The 16,768-nt window shown below is 40.3% G+C and overlaps 1 protein-coding gene across 1 annotated transcript in view; it reads left to right on the top strand.

Moving 5' to 3' along the window:
• The window catches only part of LOC134647276 (lysine-specific demethylase 6A), a 39,297-nt gene extending 27,482 nt beyond the window's left edge, over positions 1–11,815 (top strand). The window contains exons 7-12 of the mRNA XM_063501555.1: positions 1,351–1,608; positions 3,005–3,200; positions 4,767–4,826; positions 4,957–5,071; positions 7,552–7,690; positions 9,220–11,815. Of these exons, the coding sequence (XP_063357625.1) occupies positions 1,351–1,608; positions 3,005–3,200; positions 4,767–4,826; positions 4,957–5,071; positions 7,552–7,690; positions 9,220–10,750 (2,299 nt within the window). The 3' untranslated portion in view covers positions 10,751–11,815. The remainder of the gene's footprint in view (positions 1–1,350; positions 1,609–3,004; positions 3,201–4,766; positions 4,827–4,956; positions 5,072–7,551; positions 7,691–9,219) is intronic.
• The last annotated feature ends 4,953 nt before the right edge of the window (positions 11,816–16,768 follow it).

Raw genomic sequence — 16,768 nt, 5'->3', positions numbered from 1 at the left:
TACAATTCAAGGAATTATTTAAAAAACCCAAATGATTATAAGCAGTAACTAATGTAGTTAAGTGTAAAAGTGCAAGTTATATAATATACAGACCAGAAACCCAGAATCTACTTTCAATGGTTATTTGAACCTCCATAAAAGCAATTTCTCAGAACGCAACCTCTATTAATGAGAACCTCTATAATTGACACAACGATTTTTTGAACCTCGTTAATTGGCACGACCTGCTTAAATGAAAAACCTGGTTAATTGACAAAAAATTGCCGGTCCCTTGAGATTGCAATTATCCAGGTTTCAGGTACATACATATAATCATGCCTATTTCCCGGAGGGATACGCAGAGACCACGGATTTCCACTTGCTACGATCCTGACATACCTCTTTCGCTTATACCATCTAAATATCATAGGGCAATCTTAAAAGGATTTAATCTTGTTGATAAATTACTTAGAAAATGAAAACTTAGACCCACGCACAAATGTTTACAGGTAACAAGACCTAGGAACAAAAATGTGTGCTTACATCAAGAAAGTTACCGGGCTATGAACCAAAAGCTTCGTAGGCGGAGTCATAGATTAGTATATGTTATTACTGGGCGGAGTTGCTTGTAAGAGTTCAAAGGAAGCGCGTTGTCAAAATCTGATAGTTAAACATTAGTTTTTTTCCACCAGCGGTGCTTTCCGATGGGCGAGATTAAAAGTGAAAATGTGTGACGAAAATGAACGCTTATATTTGTTGACATTTTCTGATTTTCTATTTATTGTTCTAATTACTGTTTATCAATAATAGAATTCCCATGAAATTCCGCCGGATGTTCTTTAGAGATAAACATTGTGCGGGTTGCGGGTTGGCGGTGATGTTAAAACGTCCGGAGAGTAGTAGCAAAAGGTTTTAATTGTCCAATTTCCTGTGTTAGAAGGACGATGTTCTAGGAAAAGCATTTATTATTAATTAGTAAAGCGAACTTCAATTATTTTGTGAAAAGGTCACGGGAAAGTCAATACCAATTAACGGAAAATCGAACGCTCTGTAATACGGTACCAATTAATTTACTTACTGAGTAAAATACAAATCACACGCAACGAAGCGCTTAACCAGTAACCACCGTAGTCAAACTCCTAACAAAGATATTACTTCACATCAATTTATGAGTTAGGTAGTTAACTAGTTGTTACACTTACTTGCTATGTGTACTTGGAAAGGTTTCCTTTTAGCGGTTTCCCAGTCGTATCGTAGAAGAGCCCAAGTTTCGTCAAGGCTCCTTATCTCAAGATTTGGTGTAGGTACCTCATGCTGTTTTCCTTATATTTCGAAATCGATTACCGGCACTTATCGAATTTCCTTCTACAGGGTGCTGTACCAGCAACAGAACCAGCCCATGGACGCCCTCCAAGCGTACATCTGTGCAGTCCAACTTGATAAAGGTCACTCAGCAGCGTGGACCAACCTGGGGAGTCTATACGAGAGCTGTCAGATGCCGCGAGACGCGTTCGCGTGCTATAACAATGGCGGGGCCGCGGCGACGGCGTCCCATTCCGCTCTGAGGCAGCGTTTGGCGTTCCTGAAGGCACATTTGGCCCATGCGCCCTTGCCTTCTGTGACTGGCAAGTAAGTAATCGAATGTATCATTCTTAATTTGACGACCGGACTGGCCTAGTGGGTAGTGACCCTGTCTGTGAAGCCGCGGTCCTGGGTTCGAATTCCAGTAAGGGCATTTATTTGTGTGATGAGTACAGATATTTGTTCCTGAGTCATGGTTGTTTTCTATGTATTTAAGTATTTGTATATTTTATATATCATTGTCTGAGTACCCACAACACAAGCTTTCTTGAGCTTACCGTGGGGCTTAGTCAATTTGTGTAATAAAATAATATCCTATAATATTTATTTATTTTATGGATAATAGCAGAAATTTAAATAGGTTTAACAGATACAAACTAAACAAACTTCGATTTTATGGAGATAACAAGTGAACTATTTAGCGTAATAAGAACTGAATATAGGGATCGCTAATCCACTAACGAAAACTTTGGATGTATGATCCTAACATATTCTCTAATTGTCCATAATGTCCACATACAATCCTTAGCTTCAATAACTAACTTTATTATTGCATATAAAGGGTATCAACAAACATTAATCAAAATGCAAAAGCAAATACTTGCCGAGCTTGCGTACGTCACTCTCATATAAGGTAATCGTAGTTTTATAAAGCAATACTTCGTGACACACTAAGGCCCACTTGCACCATCCCACTAACCCGGGGATAAGCGGTTAAACTGTTACCCCAGTGTCAAATTGTACTAGTAACTGGCAACTCCAGGTTTAACCGGTTAACCCGGGTTAGTGGAATGGTGCAAGTGGGCCTAAAGCTTTGGATTCCTCCGAAAACGGTGCCGTCATATTACGGCCGCTATATAGCGTTGACTGACGTCACTAGAACGTTGTCTATGTAAACAAGATGGCGCGGTTTCCTAGACGGCGTTACGTACGTTGATTGTCAACGTAACGTAAGATGACGGCCGTCATGACCTTGTCGATAGTTTCGTGAACGTTTTATTAGATGTAATTCATGTTTAAGCTGATGGCCGTGTTGCCAAAGCTTCAATAAATTAAAAAAAAAAAAAAAAACGTTTTATTAGATAGCGGTGACGCCATTTTGAATAAATGACACGAGATTTGAATAAATGATTCCGTACTACGATTATTTTCCTCATCTGATGATATTTCATCCTCCAAGTAAATTATAGATGATCAAGTAAATCTTGTCAGTAGGAAAAGGCGCGAAATTCAAATTTTCTATGGGACGTTATCCCATCGCGCCTACATTTTTCAAATTTGCCGCTTTGACCTTGGTGGATGACGGTGTGTTATGACGCCGTGGTACTTTCCACATGTCGCCACCGTAAAGACGGCCGTCTTTTGCAGCCGCTATATGACGGCCGTCATATGACGGCACCGTTTTCGGAGGAATCCAAAGCTTAACAGGCTTTTTTTTTTGCAGACGACGACAGCTCCCATCCATCGAAGAGGCATGGAACCTGCCAATCTCCGCGGAGATGTCGTCCCGCGCGCCCAAGTCCGCGCCCCCGCCGTACCCCGGCAAGCGGCCCGACGAGCCGCCACCGCTCACGCAGCACCAGCTGCAGACGCTGCAGTACTTGCAGAGGAACTCGCATAATCTGTCGCCGCAGCAACAAGTACGATTCTTGCGGTATACTTGTGCAAACATGGTTTAGGAGCTGGGAGTTGCGTTGTAAATAGGGAAACTAATTTAACCCTTTAAAGATAATCGCGAACAAATATACATACATACATACATACATACATACATACATACATACATACATACGGGTCAAACTGAGAACCTCCTTTTTTTTTTGAAGGCGGTTAAAAAAAAGGATTTAATCCTTTGCGCAATCTGGAAATGCCCATGAACATCAACAACTTCTTAATTTATTTAATTTGATACCTATTTGATAAAATTGTGAAAAAGATAACAGAGAAAATTTAGATTAATTAGGGTTCCGTACCCAAAGGGTAAAAACGGGACCCTATTACTAAGACTCCGCTGTCCGTCCGTCCGTCCGTCTGTCACCAGGCTGTATCTCACGAACCGTGATAGCTAGACAGTTGAAATTTTCACAGATGATGTATTTCTGTTGCCGCTATAACAACAAATACTAATAACAGAATAAAATAAAGATTTAAGTGGGGCTCCCATACAACAAACGTGATTTTTGACCGAAGTTAAGCAACGTCGGGCGGGGTCAGTACTTGGATGGGTGACCTATTTTTTTTGCTTGTTTTTTGTTGATGGTGCGGAACCCTCCGTGCGCGAGTCCGACTCACGACCATTTCAAGGATCACCCAAGACAGTACATTTTTCCACTTTTAAATTTATTCTAAGCTTTAGAGAAAATATAGCTTTGAAAATACACAGCTTTTCAAATAGCATACAAACTGTGAGATATTGTAAATACGGCAACAGCATCGAATGTTCTAATACCAGCCTTGATTTAAATAAAAAAATATTTTCAATTATAACACCTGCTCACTAACGCACGAGGGTATGAACCAAGGTCCTCGAAATTAAAACCATTATGAACAGGCGATCCCGAGGGGTCCGAAACCTGTTCCGCTGTGGGAAAAAAACTCCACTCAAATTGATGCAAATCGGAAAATATACACGAAAGCATCCTCTGATAACGCTGTACGGTTCCACGAGTATTCAAGGTTTTAGCGACATTGAAATACTTGTATTGATCGCTGTTTTATGTCGACGTGATTCATTATACTCATGTTTGTAGCATGTGTATGTTAACAATTTATTTAATTCAATTCAATTATTTATTTCAAAAGATAACAGTGATCCCATTGTGTTTATTAGTATTACAAATTATAAGGCTTAAAAACTATATTAATACTTAAAAGTTAAGTAATAAAGTAAGTAAGTTAAGTAAGTTTTAAAGTTATAGATTTAACAAACTATTATTTGTTTTAGGCAAAAAATAAGATATTTTTGTTGCTAAGATCTGTGAATTGGTATGGTTAAAAAAAATTCTAATTTATTGCAATTACGTTGTAAAGTGAAAAGATTTGTTTGAAAGTACTAATTCTCAAAGTTATATTTATAGTTACGGTCTCAAGCAGCAGGGTCCATTTTAACCTGTTTAATAACCCTATTAAATTGTATTACTCAATTTACAATTACAATGGACCGTCAAAATCGTAACTTGCACTTAATTTCCTTTATTTTGTTCCAGGCATTAATGCAACAGCTGCTCTCTCAATACCGACTTGCTCAAGCAGCGCGGGCGCGAGCGGTTCGTACTAGATTTAAACCCTTTTCCCATCCCTATTTACTCGGCGGCAGGTCAAAATACTTCACTCTTTTCCCAGCCCTATTAGGCAAAATAAAGTAAAACAAAAGGCTAATGTTTTTGTCTATTGCAGGTTACGAAAAGTGAAGGCAACGCTAACAGCGGCGAGACCGCCGAGTCGCTCGCCGAAGACTTACTGAAGAGGTTCTCCGATAACACGCCTGAAATTAAAAAGGAACCCGTGTCAGGTAATGTTCCTTTGAAACTATTATTTTAATTGAAAATTGAAATAAAGAAATAGAAAATAAGATAGCACGGACATACCATATGGATAGTGCTATATTTATTTTCTTTGATAGTAAAAAAATCGGCCAAGTGCGAGTCGGACTCGCGCACGGAGGGTTCCGCACCATCAACAAAAAATAGAGCAAAACAAGCAAAAAAACGGTCACCCATCCAAGTACTGACCCCGCCCGACGTTGCTTAACTTCGGTCAAAAATCACGTTTGTTGTATGAGAGCCCCACTTAAATCTTTATTTTATTCTGTTTTTAGTATTTGTTGTTATAGCGGCAACAGAAATACATCATCTGTGAAAATTTCAACTGTCTAGCTATCACGGTTTGTGAGATACAGCCTGGTGACAGACGGACGGACGGACGGGACGGACGGACGGACAGCGGAGTCTTAGTAATAGGGTCCCATTTTTACCCTTTGGGTACGGAACCCTAAAAATGAATGGGGGTTTTGTACATTTTAGGTTATTATCAAATCGATAATTATCAGGCATAAAAATCACGATAATTATCGAGATAACTATCATTGATAATTATCCTTTTGAACCCTGCTATCCATCAACCTACATACAACCTATTCGAGCGCCATAAGGTTGTCATCTAATAATTCCTTTATAAATAAATTGTCAATATGTCATGCGACTGAATCAACGTCACCGTCAAATGTGAAGTTATAATTATTATAGGAAAAGTATAATTTTAAAATTTAAAATGGTTAAGTACAAGAGGTATAAGGATAAATTGTTAATGATGACCCGAGCTATGGACACAGAAAAAAGTTAGTTTAATTAGACAATGGCCATAATCCATATTATAAGGTTAAATATTGCAGGGAAAATAATATAAGTATGGTATAACTTTTAATGTTGCTTGTAGAACATGATAACACATTTTCTAAATCCTATTTTAGGTTTTGTTGTTTACATGATGCTTACGGAAGGTACCTTAAAATGCATATACAGTTAAAGAAAACAGTGGCATATTTTTACTTTATTACGCGAATCACTGTAAAAAACAGGCCAATGCATCAAACACCGACTTAAACTTTTCATTAAGGTGCATTGGGGCAATTCCAATTCACCTCCGATTGTCGGCTACTTAGTTCTGAAAATGGACTTTGATGTAGGTAATAGAATTATGGGATGATTTTCGGAATGGCCCAATATTCGGACATGATTCGGAATTACCCGAACATACCCTTAATATTCAAAGAATATCATCACATAGCTGACACTTTCGCTGAATTGCTCCAGAATTAAACGCTCACTTTATTGCTCACTCCCACTTACGCATAACCAAATGTGCAAGAGCAAGACGCATAACAGCTGGGGACATAGTATTAGTGGGAATAATTTAGGCTGTTCTCTCTCTTTTATCTTACGCGAGGGGCTCTTACGCGGCACTTGGACTCAGCGGGCCAATTAGTGCAAATACTCCACTTGCTCACACCCCAATCTCCAACCAAGTGTATGATGGAACCCAATTATATTATAGACCTACCAAAACTTTCTCAGTTTAATATGGTGAATTTTAATTTGAACTATGTATATAAAAAAAATTAAGCAAAGTTTTGCTATTCAAATTACTCTAGTATGATTATTAATCTTTGAAAATGGAATTGAAATTGGCTATTCAGTTTCATTTATTTTGTTAAACATAGGTAACATGAAAGATGGTAGATACATTAATTTATACATTTGATCTCTATGTTTTACCCACTATGCAGGTGTACATATTTATTACATTTCTGTTACGTTGCATACGTTTATTTCATGGTCAAACAAGTAATTTATTTGTCCATACATTCAATGTCTGATAGGAATCTGTGACGTAAGCTGTTGTCATCATTTAGCATCGGGCGTAAGGGCGTTTCGAGCGCGTTTTAGGAATATGCGTAGGATGTACTATTTTGTACTGTTTTGACGCAGTTTCATAGAGATGTCCTCATAAAAAATGAGAATAATTATACACTTACTTATAGTTCGTTTTTTTTTTAGCATTAGAAATAAGGTAAACAATCTTGATGTGTTTTTTAATTGAAAAACACATTTTAAAAATAAGTTACGGCAAATATGTAACAATTATGAATCTAATACGATCTTTTATAGTCTTCTGCTTTCATAAGTAATAGTTATTGATTTTAAAAAAGTGTTTTGTCAATTAAAAGACATGTCAAAATCGCTTACCTTCTTTCAAGTTCTTTCTAATGCTAAAAAAACGAACTATAGTCAACATGCAAATCTATAGGTCTTACCACTTATCGCAGCATCTTACCCTCTTTTTAACGCGTTTACCTCATTAAACCTTTGAACGGCGCCTAGCGTGCGCGGCGTCGTGAACCTTGTTGGACAAAAGTTGATATTGGGCAGTTCCCGCGCGCGTCAGTTGACGTCCTTGGCGGTCAAAGGGTTAACAAAGTGTTTGTGTTTACAGAATGCCCCGCCCCTAGCAGCGAGTCGGTGCTGGGCGGGCGGCAGCCCGTGGTCAAGCTCGAGCCGCTGAAGGCCGAGCCGCTCAAGCCAGTCTCCTTCCACATCGGCATGAGCGCCAAGCAGATACTCGAAGCTTGCAAGTGAGTCACACTTTACCGTAAACTACGAAGTAGTAAGAAACATTAGCTGAAAGGAACACTTCAGACAGATGAAAAACCGTCAATAATCATCTCGGTGACTATCAAATTTGAACAAATGTATCATACATTCATGTATCGTGACAATTTAGAAAAACTCGCATGAGTTGCATTCAGCGTTTCATTTTTGATCTGCAGTAGGTATGAGACATAAGATTTTTTCATAGGAGTGACGATATTTCGTCCAGATTCAATCTAAAAGTGTGGAAGGATTGTTTGATATCCATAAATTTAGTGAAATTTTCGTCTCGAGTGTTCTTTTTGGTTCCACTGCACCGGCACCGAACAACCATGCGAACCAAACAACTAGGGAGTGCTGAGAAAATTTTAATCGAATATTTTAACCGGGTACTACTTTATCGTTACTAGCTGTTGGTACGCTGAAAGACTATAATAATACGGGATTTTTTATATTTTCGTGGTATGAAATTTAACTTATTTACTTCCTTTTCTTTTCTTCATTTTTCCTCAAAAATATAAAGTTCTGCGGTTGTTTGGTTCCCATATACATGTATAAGCATAGTTGCTTGTAAAAGTATTGATTAGAAATTGATCGTACTTTGCGGAGCGTGATATTTTCTAGTTTATTCCTATAATATCCAGGTTTTATCATATCAGAGTTATTTTCAAAATTAACGTAACCTTAAGTGTGAATAAATGCAAGTTTAAAGTTATTAGTAAATGTTGTTATTTAAACAAAAATTTTAAGTTTTTCTGGTGAGGTTAAGTTTATGTTTCCATTCTCCCACTTCCGTGTAATACGAAAGATTTCGAACAAAATGCTTTTAGAAGTAGTTTTGCAATCCTGTATTTAACCAGCGTTTGATTTAGAAGTGAACGAGAAATAATTTCGTTTGGAATAATACAGCTGTATCTCATGTCTTATACTTTGTTGTACGGTCATCAAATTTCTCTATCGCTTACTTTTACCTTCTTGTGCACAAAATAAAAGATTTGTGCCAAAACAGGACCACAAGCCAGAGAGCACAGCGGGCGCGCGAGCTAGCGGCGCGCCACTCGGAACGCAAGTAAACGGCCGGGGCCGGGCGCCTATTATGTTTTCACCGTAGCTTTGTGTTCGTGTCAGCTGCCAGCTCGGTACATTTTGGGTTTTGATCTTTAATGGAAGACAGCTTGTCAAATGTTCTTTAAAACTATTCAAAGGTAGGGATTATGAGTCGTCGGGAAAGATAAAGTACTGTTTCGTAAAAATAGCGGAAATCGTAAAATCGTAGTTTTAAATCATAGTGGTAATGTTGGATTCCCCAATCTAGTGTCGGGTTTTATACTTCCATATTCTGGTTTCTTACTAAGTATCTACTTTCTAATAAGTAAAAACAACGTTAAGTCGACGTAAGAACTGTATCGAGGTGATAGCCCACACGGGTACTAATTTACTGTGATAATAGGGCGCTCGATCCCGGCGCAAGTCCCCTTGCCGGTGGAGTAATGCTCGTGGTGGTGTGTTGCAGGCACGACGCGGGCGGGCCCTCGGCGTGGTCGGTGCTGGGCCCGGGGCTGGGCCCGCCCGAGCCGCCGCCCGTGCCGCCGCCGCGCCTCAGCGCCGAGCAGCTGGCGCCGCCCGCGCCCTTCGTCTACGTCGAGTCCAAGCGCGACGCCTTCAGCCCGCAGCTGCAGGACTTCTGCCTCAAGCACCCCATCGCCGTCGTGCGCGGCCTCACCGCCGCGCTCAAGCTCGACCTCGGCCTCTTCTCCACCAAGACGCTCGTCGAGGCGTGGCCCGAGCACGCGGTCGAGGTGCGCACGCAGCTCATGCAGTCCGCCGACGAGAACTGGGACCCGACCGGCCGCCGCCGCGTGTGGGCGTGCGCCTCGCACCGCTCGCACACCACGGTGCGCAAGTACGCGCAGTACCAGGCCGGCTCCTTCCAGGAGTCCCTGCGCGAGGAGCGCGAGCGCGGCGGCGCGCCGCAGCCCGCGCACGGCGCGCTGTCCGACTCCGACGGCCGCGAGTCCGGCCCGGCCAAGCGCCGCCGCCAGGCGCGCATGCTGCGCTTCGGCACCAACGTCGACCTCTCCGACGAGCGCAAGTGGCGCGCGCAGCTCACCGAGCTGCAGAAGCTGCCCGCGTTCGCGCGCGTCGCCTCCGCCGCCAACATGCTGTCGCACGTCGGCCACGTGATCCTCGGCATGAACACCGTGCAGCTGTACATGAAGGTGCCCGGCTCGCGCACGCCCGGCCACCAGGAGAACAACAACTTCTGCTCGATCAACATCAACATCGGCCCCGGCGACTGCGAGTGGTTCGGCGTGCCCGACGCGTACTGGGGCGGCGTGCGCGAGCTGTGCGAGCGGCACCAGCTGTCGTACCTGCACGGCTCGTGGTGGCCCGACCCGGCCGAGCTGCGCGCGCACGGCGTGCCCGTGTACCGCTTCACGCAGCGGCCCGGCGACCTCGTGTGGGTGAACGCGGGCTGCGTGCACTGGGTGCAGGCCACCGGCTGGTGCAACAACATCGCGTGGAACGTGGGCCCGCTCACCGCGCGCCAGTACGGCCTCGCGCTCGACCGCTACGAGTGGAACAAGGTGCAGAACTTCAAGTCGATCGTGCCGATGGTGCACCTCACGTGGAACCTGGCGCGCAACATCCGCGTGTCGGACCCGCGCCTGCACACGGCGATGCGCACGTGCCTGCTGCAGACGCTGCGCGCGGCGCTGGGCACGCTGGCCGCCGTGCGCGCGCGCGGCGTGGCGGTGCGCTTCCACGGGCGCGCGCGCGGCGAGGCGTCGCACTACTGCGGCGTGTGCGAGCGAGAGGTGTGGCACGCGCTGCTGGTGCGCGAGCACGAGCGCCGCCACGTGGTGCACTGCCTGGCGTGCGCGCGCAAGGCGGAGCCGCAGCTGGCGGGGTTCCTGTGCCTGGAGGAGCACCACCTGGACGAGCTGGTGCAGGTGTACGACGCGTTCACGCTGCACCGGCCGGCGCCGGCGCCGGGCGCGCCGCACGCGACGCTGCCCGCGCTGCCGGCGGTGCCGGACTGAGCCGAGCCGGTCCGGCGCCGGGTTCCGTTTAGTTAGGCGGCGCCGGCCCGGCCGGCCGGCGTCGCCGCGCCTGTATTTATTTCGTGTGCGAGTGTATGGTAGTTCGGTCCGGTCCGCTTTCGTCGTTTCGTGGACGTGTTCCGATGCTAGTGTTGCGCGTGTTAGAGACCGTAAGATTCGTCGTTCGCCGGCCCCTCGGTAATTTTGATACTAGGTTAGTCGGGTCGTTTTTATTATTATCCGAGACCATTTAAATTTAAAACGCGATGTAAATGTTCACGATCTATTTTTACTACGCCGAGTGAGCATAGAGTTGTTGACGCGACTATTTTTGGTGATATAAATGTAATTTTGTAAAAGATAAATTTTACAAGCTCCTCGATCACTATTGTAATTGTGAGAGATATCGATTATAGTCCCGAGTCAATTTGAGGGTATCGTCAGATAGCGGATTAGGTTAGGGACGTACGGTTTGTACTCTTGACGTAGCGTAGCGAGGTACTCCTCGGGCTCAGGTGTTCACCGCGATATAAATGTGTTATTTTTGTATAGAGGCATATTTATTTATTTTACTGTGACTTAGTTTGATTTTCTAGTACATCTCTTAGTGAATAGTAGTGTAAGCGATCGCACCGAGTGGGGCCCTGCGTTTTAGCAGGGCCCGTTGAATAGTGCTGCATTGTCCCAAAGAATGTTATACTCGTGTAGGCAAGAGGATATCGGAATCCTGATACATCGCATTTCTATGTTAAGTGCCTGAATCCTGTAATATTGGGAACTGACAATTTTCCTCTTATTGGCATTATTTAATGAAATTATTTGTTTAGAAAATTGACATGACTGTTCTTTAATTCGAATTGGACTGTTTAAATTAGTGGTAATGAAATTGATTCCTCGGATTGATGTATAGTAGGTTGGATTGGTGGAGTAAGCTCAGTGTTGGCAGCGGGGCGGGCGCTCGCTGGTTGTTGTTCTCTTGAGTTTATTCGTGTTGAGTGTCGACGGAGTGTTGTGGCTGGCTTACGTTTTGACAAATAATAATTGCGAGAATACCTATGGCTCTAGTGAAAACTTGGAGGATACAACTAAACGGAGTAGCCATTAACAGGCTTTTCCCTCTGTCGAAAATAGGCGGCCAACGGTCATACACAATGTATGGACTGACGTTTATCTGACATGGCTATTTTTACGTTACGCATACATTTGACGTTCCCCTCCCCCGCAAAAATCGGCAGACTGTTTTGTACAGAAAATTACAGACATGGCGTCTCCGTTTGATTATATCCTCCAAGAGTGAAAAGGTACAAGTCTCGCCCAGGGGCCTATACCACGATACTTTACAAGTGTACAATTCGACAATATTGTTAAATTGTAAACAATAATACGTACCACAATAATTTTACATGTACAATTCTACAACTTACAAATATTTTGCATTTGAGGACCCATAACACAAAACATAGAGGGTATGTCAAGATAACATACATAGTTGTGACAAATGTAAAATTGTATTTATTAGAATTTAGTTTTTTGACAAATATGTAATAATATAGTCATATACGTAGAATTTTATTTATTACAATTTGACAAATAAGTATTAATATTCCTCACTTGAGGGTACTTCATTTATATCGTTAAAAATACCTTACGAGCATAAATATATAGCACAGGATATATTTTTACGTTGTCATTAAAATTGGTTGAAAATGTTTATGCAAGACAAAATTACAGTTTTAAATTTAATTTTGGAACAAGGAAATATTATTAGTAGTAAACTGACTCACGATAATAAAAATAAGAAATGGAAAGAAATAGCAAGTCAATTGAAAAGTTTAGATATAAAAACTTAAAAAGTACTGTGGTAGAATGGATCTACAATAATTGTATCATGTTCTTGACACACGCCGAGAGAATTGTCAACTTGTATTTACATTTCCACAAATATGTATACCTTCTTCAACAATTAGTTGTAACACAAATCTCAGTCAGTTACAAATTTGTGAAATTTTCCGGAAAATTGCTTGTAAATTGTAATATTTTGTGTTTCGGGTAATTGTACATTTGTCGCGACAATTTACATGTTTGTATAAATTTTCCATTACAATGTTGTCATTTGTAAATTTTGTGATATGCCCAGTTGTACTAAATACATATTTGTAACTTGTCACTTGTAATTTTGTAAGTTTCGTGGTACAGGCCCCTGCTCAAATGAAAAAGGGTGTACGTGATATATGGAACCTATGCCCTTTTTCAACTGCGCTGCGCGAGACTTATGCCCCTTTTCACTTAAGCCACAAGTTTGCTACTTGTAGCAAATGTATTTATTAGATCATTCTTTGAGCGTTTCATGATTGAAAAGCATTAGCGCAGACACGTGTTAGTGGTCACTATTAGAGTTTTCGTGCCCCTAATTTCTTTGACCACATTTGTGACAGGGTCTCGAGATTATGATGACATTTTCGGCTATTTAGTAGTCTGACTACCTCAAAGAACCAAAAATATCATCAATATATAGACCCTCTGTTAAAAAAGCGTCCAAAGAAATTAGGCGGACGAAACACTCATGATACTGACCTTTGATGACTTGCTCTAGATTTTTTTTTCGTTATTTGATCAATAACCGGAGACGCCATCAAAATATATCTCCAATCATAAAAATGTCGTTATTGATCCGAAAGAAACGTTGAAAGAATGACCAACTCGTGCTTTACACTTCTCAAAACGTAAATGAGTCCTTAGAGCGCCTCGCCTCGCCCGCGAGTCGGGTGTCGGTGGTCGTAATGCCGATATTTATAATTATTTATAAGAAAACATCACTGCCATGTATGACCTTACTGTTTATACTATAATATTAAATTTTTAATAAACAAAATAATGTACCTAATTTCTTTGTTTTTCTTCGACGTTGCCTTTCTAGAAATGAATGAATTAACGCATTCAGAAATGACAAAACAAATAAAGATGTTTTAACGAATTATTTATTAAATCACATTCATATACCTTCACATAGACATTTATATGAAGCCAAATATTTCTCAGAGCTAATCTTTGTGCCATGGTAATAATACAATATATTTTTTCTACTCCAGCACTTAAATGTGTCAATTAAATGACTGACAGTGATATCTAAAGCAATGTCATTTGAATGATTTGTCTATAGGCTCATAAGATGACTGCTAGCAGTCATCTTATGAGTATAATACAACTGCTTTATTTTTTTTAAAGATACAAGTTCCGATCATCTTGATTGAAAGAGGTATGTTTTCATTTACAATAATAACTCTTTTTTTTTTTTAAATAATAACTCAATTTTTTTTTAATAATAACTCTTTTTTTTTGCTGCAGCTGTCATAGAAAAAGTAATGTATGCAACAGCTCATAATTGGTTCTTAAAATTCTCGGGTCTTTTTTTACAAAACTCGACAACGTCTCGTTTTGTAACTTCGACCCTTGAATTTTAACAACCCTTATTATATCACTGTTGCATAAACTACTATAATATTATTCACTAAATATTAAAAAGGGATAAAGAATATTATGACAAAAATCATATTTATTTAAACTTAAGAGAAAATTTAGTTTAAAGCATTGCGAATGACACATTTTATCACTTTAAATGGAAAAGGTTTATATTAGTCTTAAATAATTAACTATAACAATAGTTGTGTGATGGTTTATGTACAACTATACTATACGTATAAACAGACAGTTATTAAAATGGGGTTGTCCGTCGGTATCCCTAGGCCCAATCCCTAGTATTGTGTTATTTTTTGTTTTTTTAATACCTTTGATGCCAGCCCTTTCAAGCCAAATCTCATAGAAAAAGGGGCAAGCTATGATGGCGCCATCTATGCAAACCTTTGACAGTTGCCAACCCCATTGTTAATATTCATCCATACTGTCATGTTGATGAGATAGATGGCGTTAGCGTCACTTAAGAGGGGTCTCGGAGTAAAAATACATAGACTCAAAAACACCCACCTTGCCAGAAGAAAAAGGTGCGAAATTCAAATTTCCTATGGAAAGTCAATTCTCAGCGCCTACATTTTTTAAATTTGTCACCTTTTTCTACTAACAAAGTGGGTGTACCTGAGTTTAGGTTGCCGCTTTCTGAACGTGTTAAAATGTGTTGCGTTTTACCTCTTAAGTGGCGCCATCACCAATAACCACAATGAATTTGTATAGAGATTAATAGTTCCTTTTCTACTTTCTTGTCTCCGGTATAAAGCTTAAAACTACGTTCACATTCAAAATTTTAAGTAGGCTTTCATAGCACCTATGTAATATATTTTCGTTAAAATATAATATAATTATTTCATAATGACACTTAACATAGGTACAAAATTTAATAAAGAATTAAAGATCATTGCAGAGAGTCTGTTTACTAATATTGTCTGTGCTTACGTATTCAAAAACAAGTCAACGACCTTCGAAAAGCTAAAGCAACTAAATTAATATGCGATAGGACAAACTAATTATTGTACTCATGATATTTTCAGGGTCGATTATATTTTATATACCACAACACCTAATAGATGCTAATAGTTACAATGGTACAATATTGTGTAATACAGTGCCATCTAGTGACGTATCGTGATAAGACGTTTGCTAAGTTTCAACAGTGGAACTAGAATTGTGTATTTTTATTGTAAAATACATACTTACAAATAGGTGCGTTAAGTTACATTCATTTTCAATACAATCAATAGTTAAAATAGCGCACATTACGCACATATCACACGGGGTTATTTTAACTAACAATCTACGTTTTCGGTTTTATATTTTCCTTCTTTCTCTCTAAGTAACATTTGTATTATAATAAAACAATCCATCTACACATGGTTTTACTTCACCAAATATTTTTGGAAGCATATAGAGGTTAAAATATATGGGTAAATAAAATAATTCATGTTGTGAACTTTCGACATGAGGTGTCACTAGCGACATCTAGTATGTTTTATTGAACAACTTTACATTAATTTCGGGCAAAGATTTTAATAAGGACAAATAAGGATGATGAAATAAAAAAAGCAAATACTTAAATAAATTTTGACTGTTAAAATTTACAGCATTTAGGTAACAATGCTGACTCTACTATTAAAACAACGTCCGATAGTAATTAAAGATGAGAAAATCACAATTTAAAATCTGCAATTTTTATCCTTCACCTTTTAATGAAATACTTAATTTTCTTTGTGCAACAAACGCCGTCAAAATTGTGTTCGCATCTCAATTTTTTATTCATATTATATTAACAATTGATGCCATATACATAAGGACTCTTTAGTGTCGTGTAAACTTACAAGTAAAATTCATTTGGAATAAATCAGTGCAACTTCCATACACTGGCATTAGTAAAATAACACCTAAATAAAGCATGTAGTTCAAAATTTACGTTAAATTTGCAGATCATTTTAGAAACTTTAACTCTCAGTCTAATATATTTCGTTTCGTGTGGTGTGAAATGCCTTAATGTCACACACAGTTATTTTCATTCACTCATTCGTTCCGTTCGTGCCAGCTCTTGTAAATTGACCCGTACCATAGAAGGTAGCATCCTATAGAAGTGGTCTACGCGTGCCTCCGTGAGGGACAAAACATACGCAATGCGACGCTATGATTGGTCGAATTCATTTGTTGCCCACCATAATCCATACTAATTTACGGTGGGGAATAAAAAAAGTGAGATTGTGACAAGGACAAATAATAGCGCTTTCGCTGCTACTCCTACTGAAAGATACATAAGACTATCCCGTTCTGTCAGTTATCCCCACCACTCATGCCCAATCCAGTTTAATACTAGATTCATGACCCGTACAATGTACCATCACGCTCCGCGATTGTTACGCCATTTAGGGATCTAGCTAAATAGGGTATTTGACTACTAGTCAAATCAGTTTCTTTTTTCGAACTGTCAAAACGATTTTGCTTCTTTGGAATTTATATGAAACACTAGCATGTGACGTCACGGTCAAATGACCTACTCTTTAACCTTTTGAACGCCACAGACGGCAATTG

Source organism: Cydia amplana, chromosome 4 (assembly GCF_948474715.1).
Source record: "Cydia amplana chromosome 4, ilCydAmpl1.1, whole genome shotgun sequence".
NCBI classification, from domain to species: Eukaryota; Metazoa; Arthropoda; class Insecta; order Lepidoptera; family Tortricidae; genus Cydia; species Cydia amplana.
This window is presented reverse-complemented; position numbering and strand designations above follow the sequence as displayed.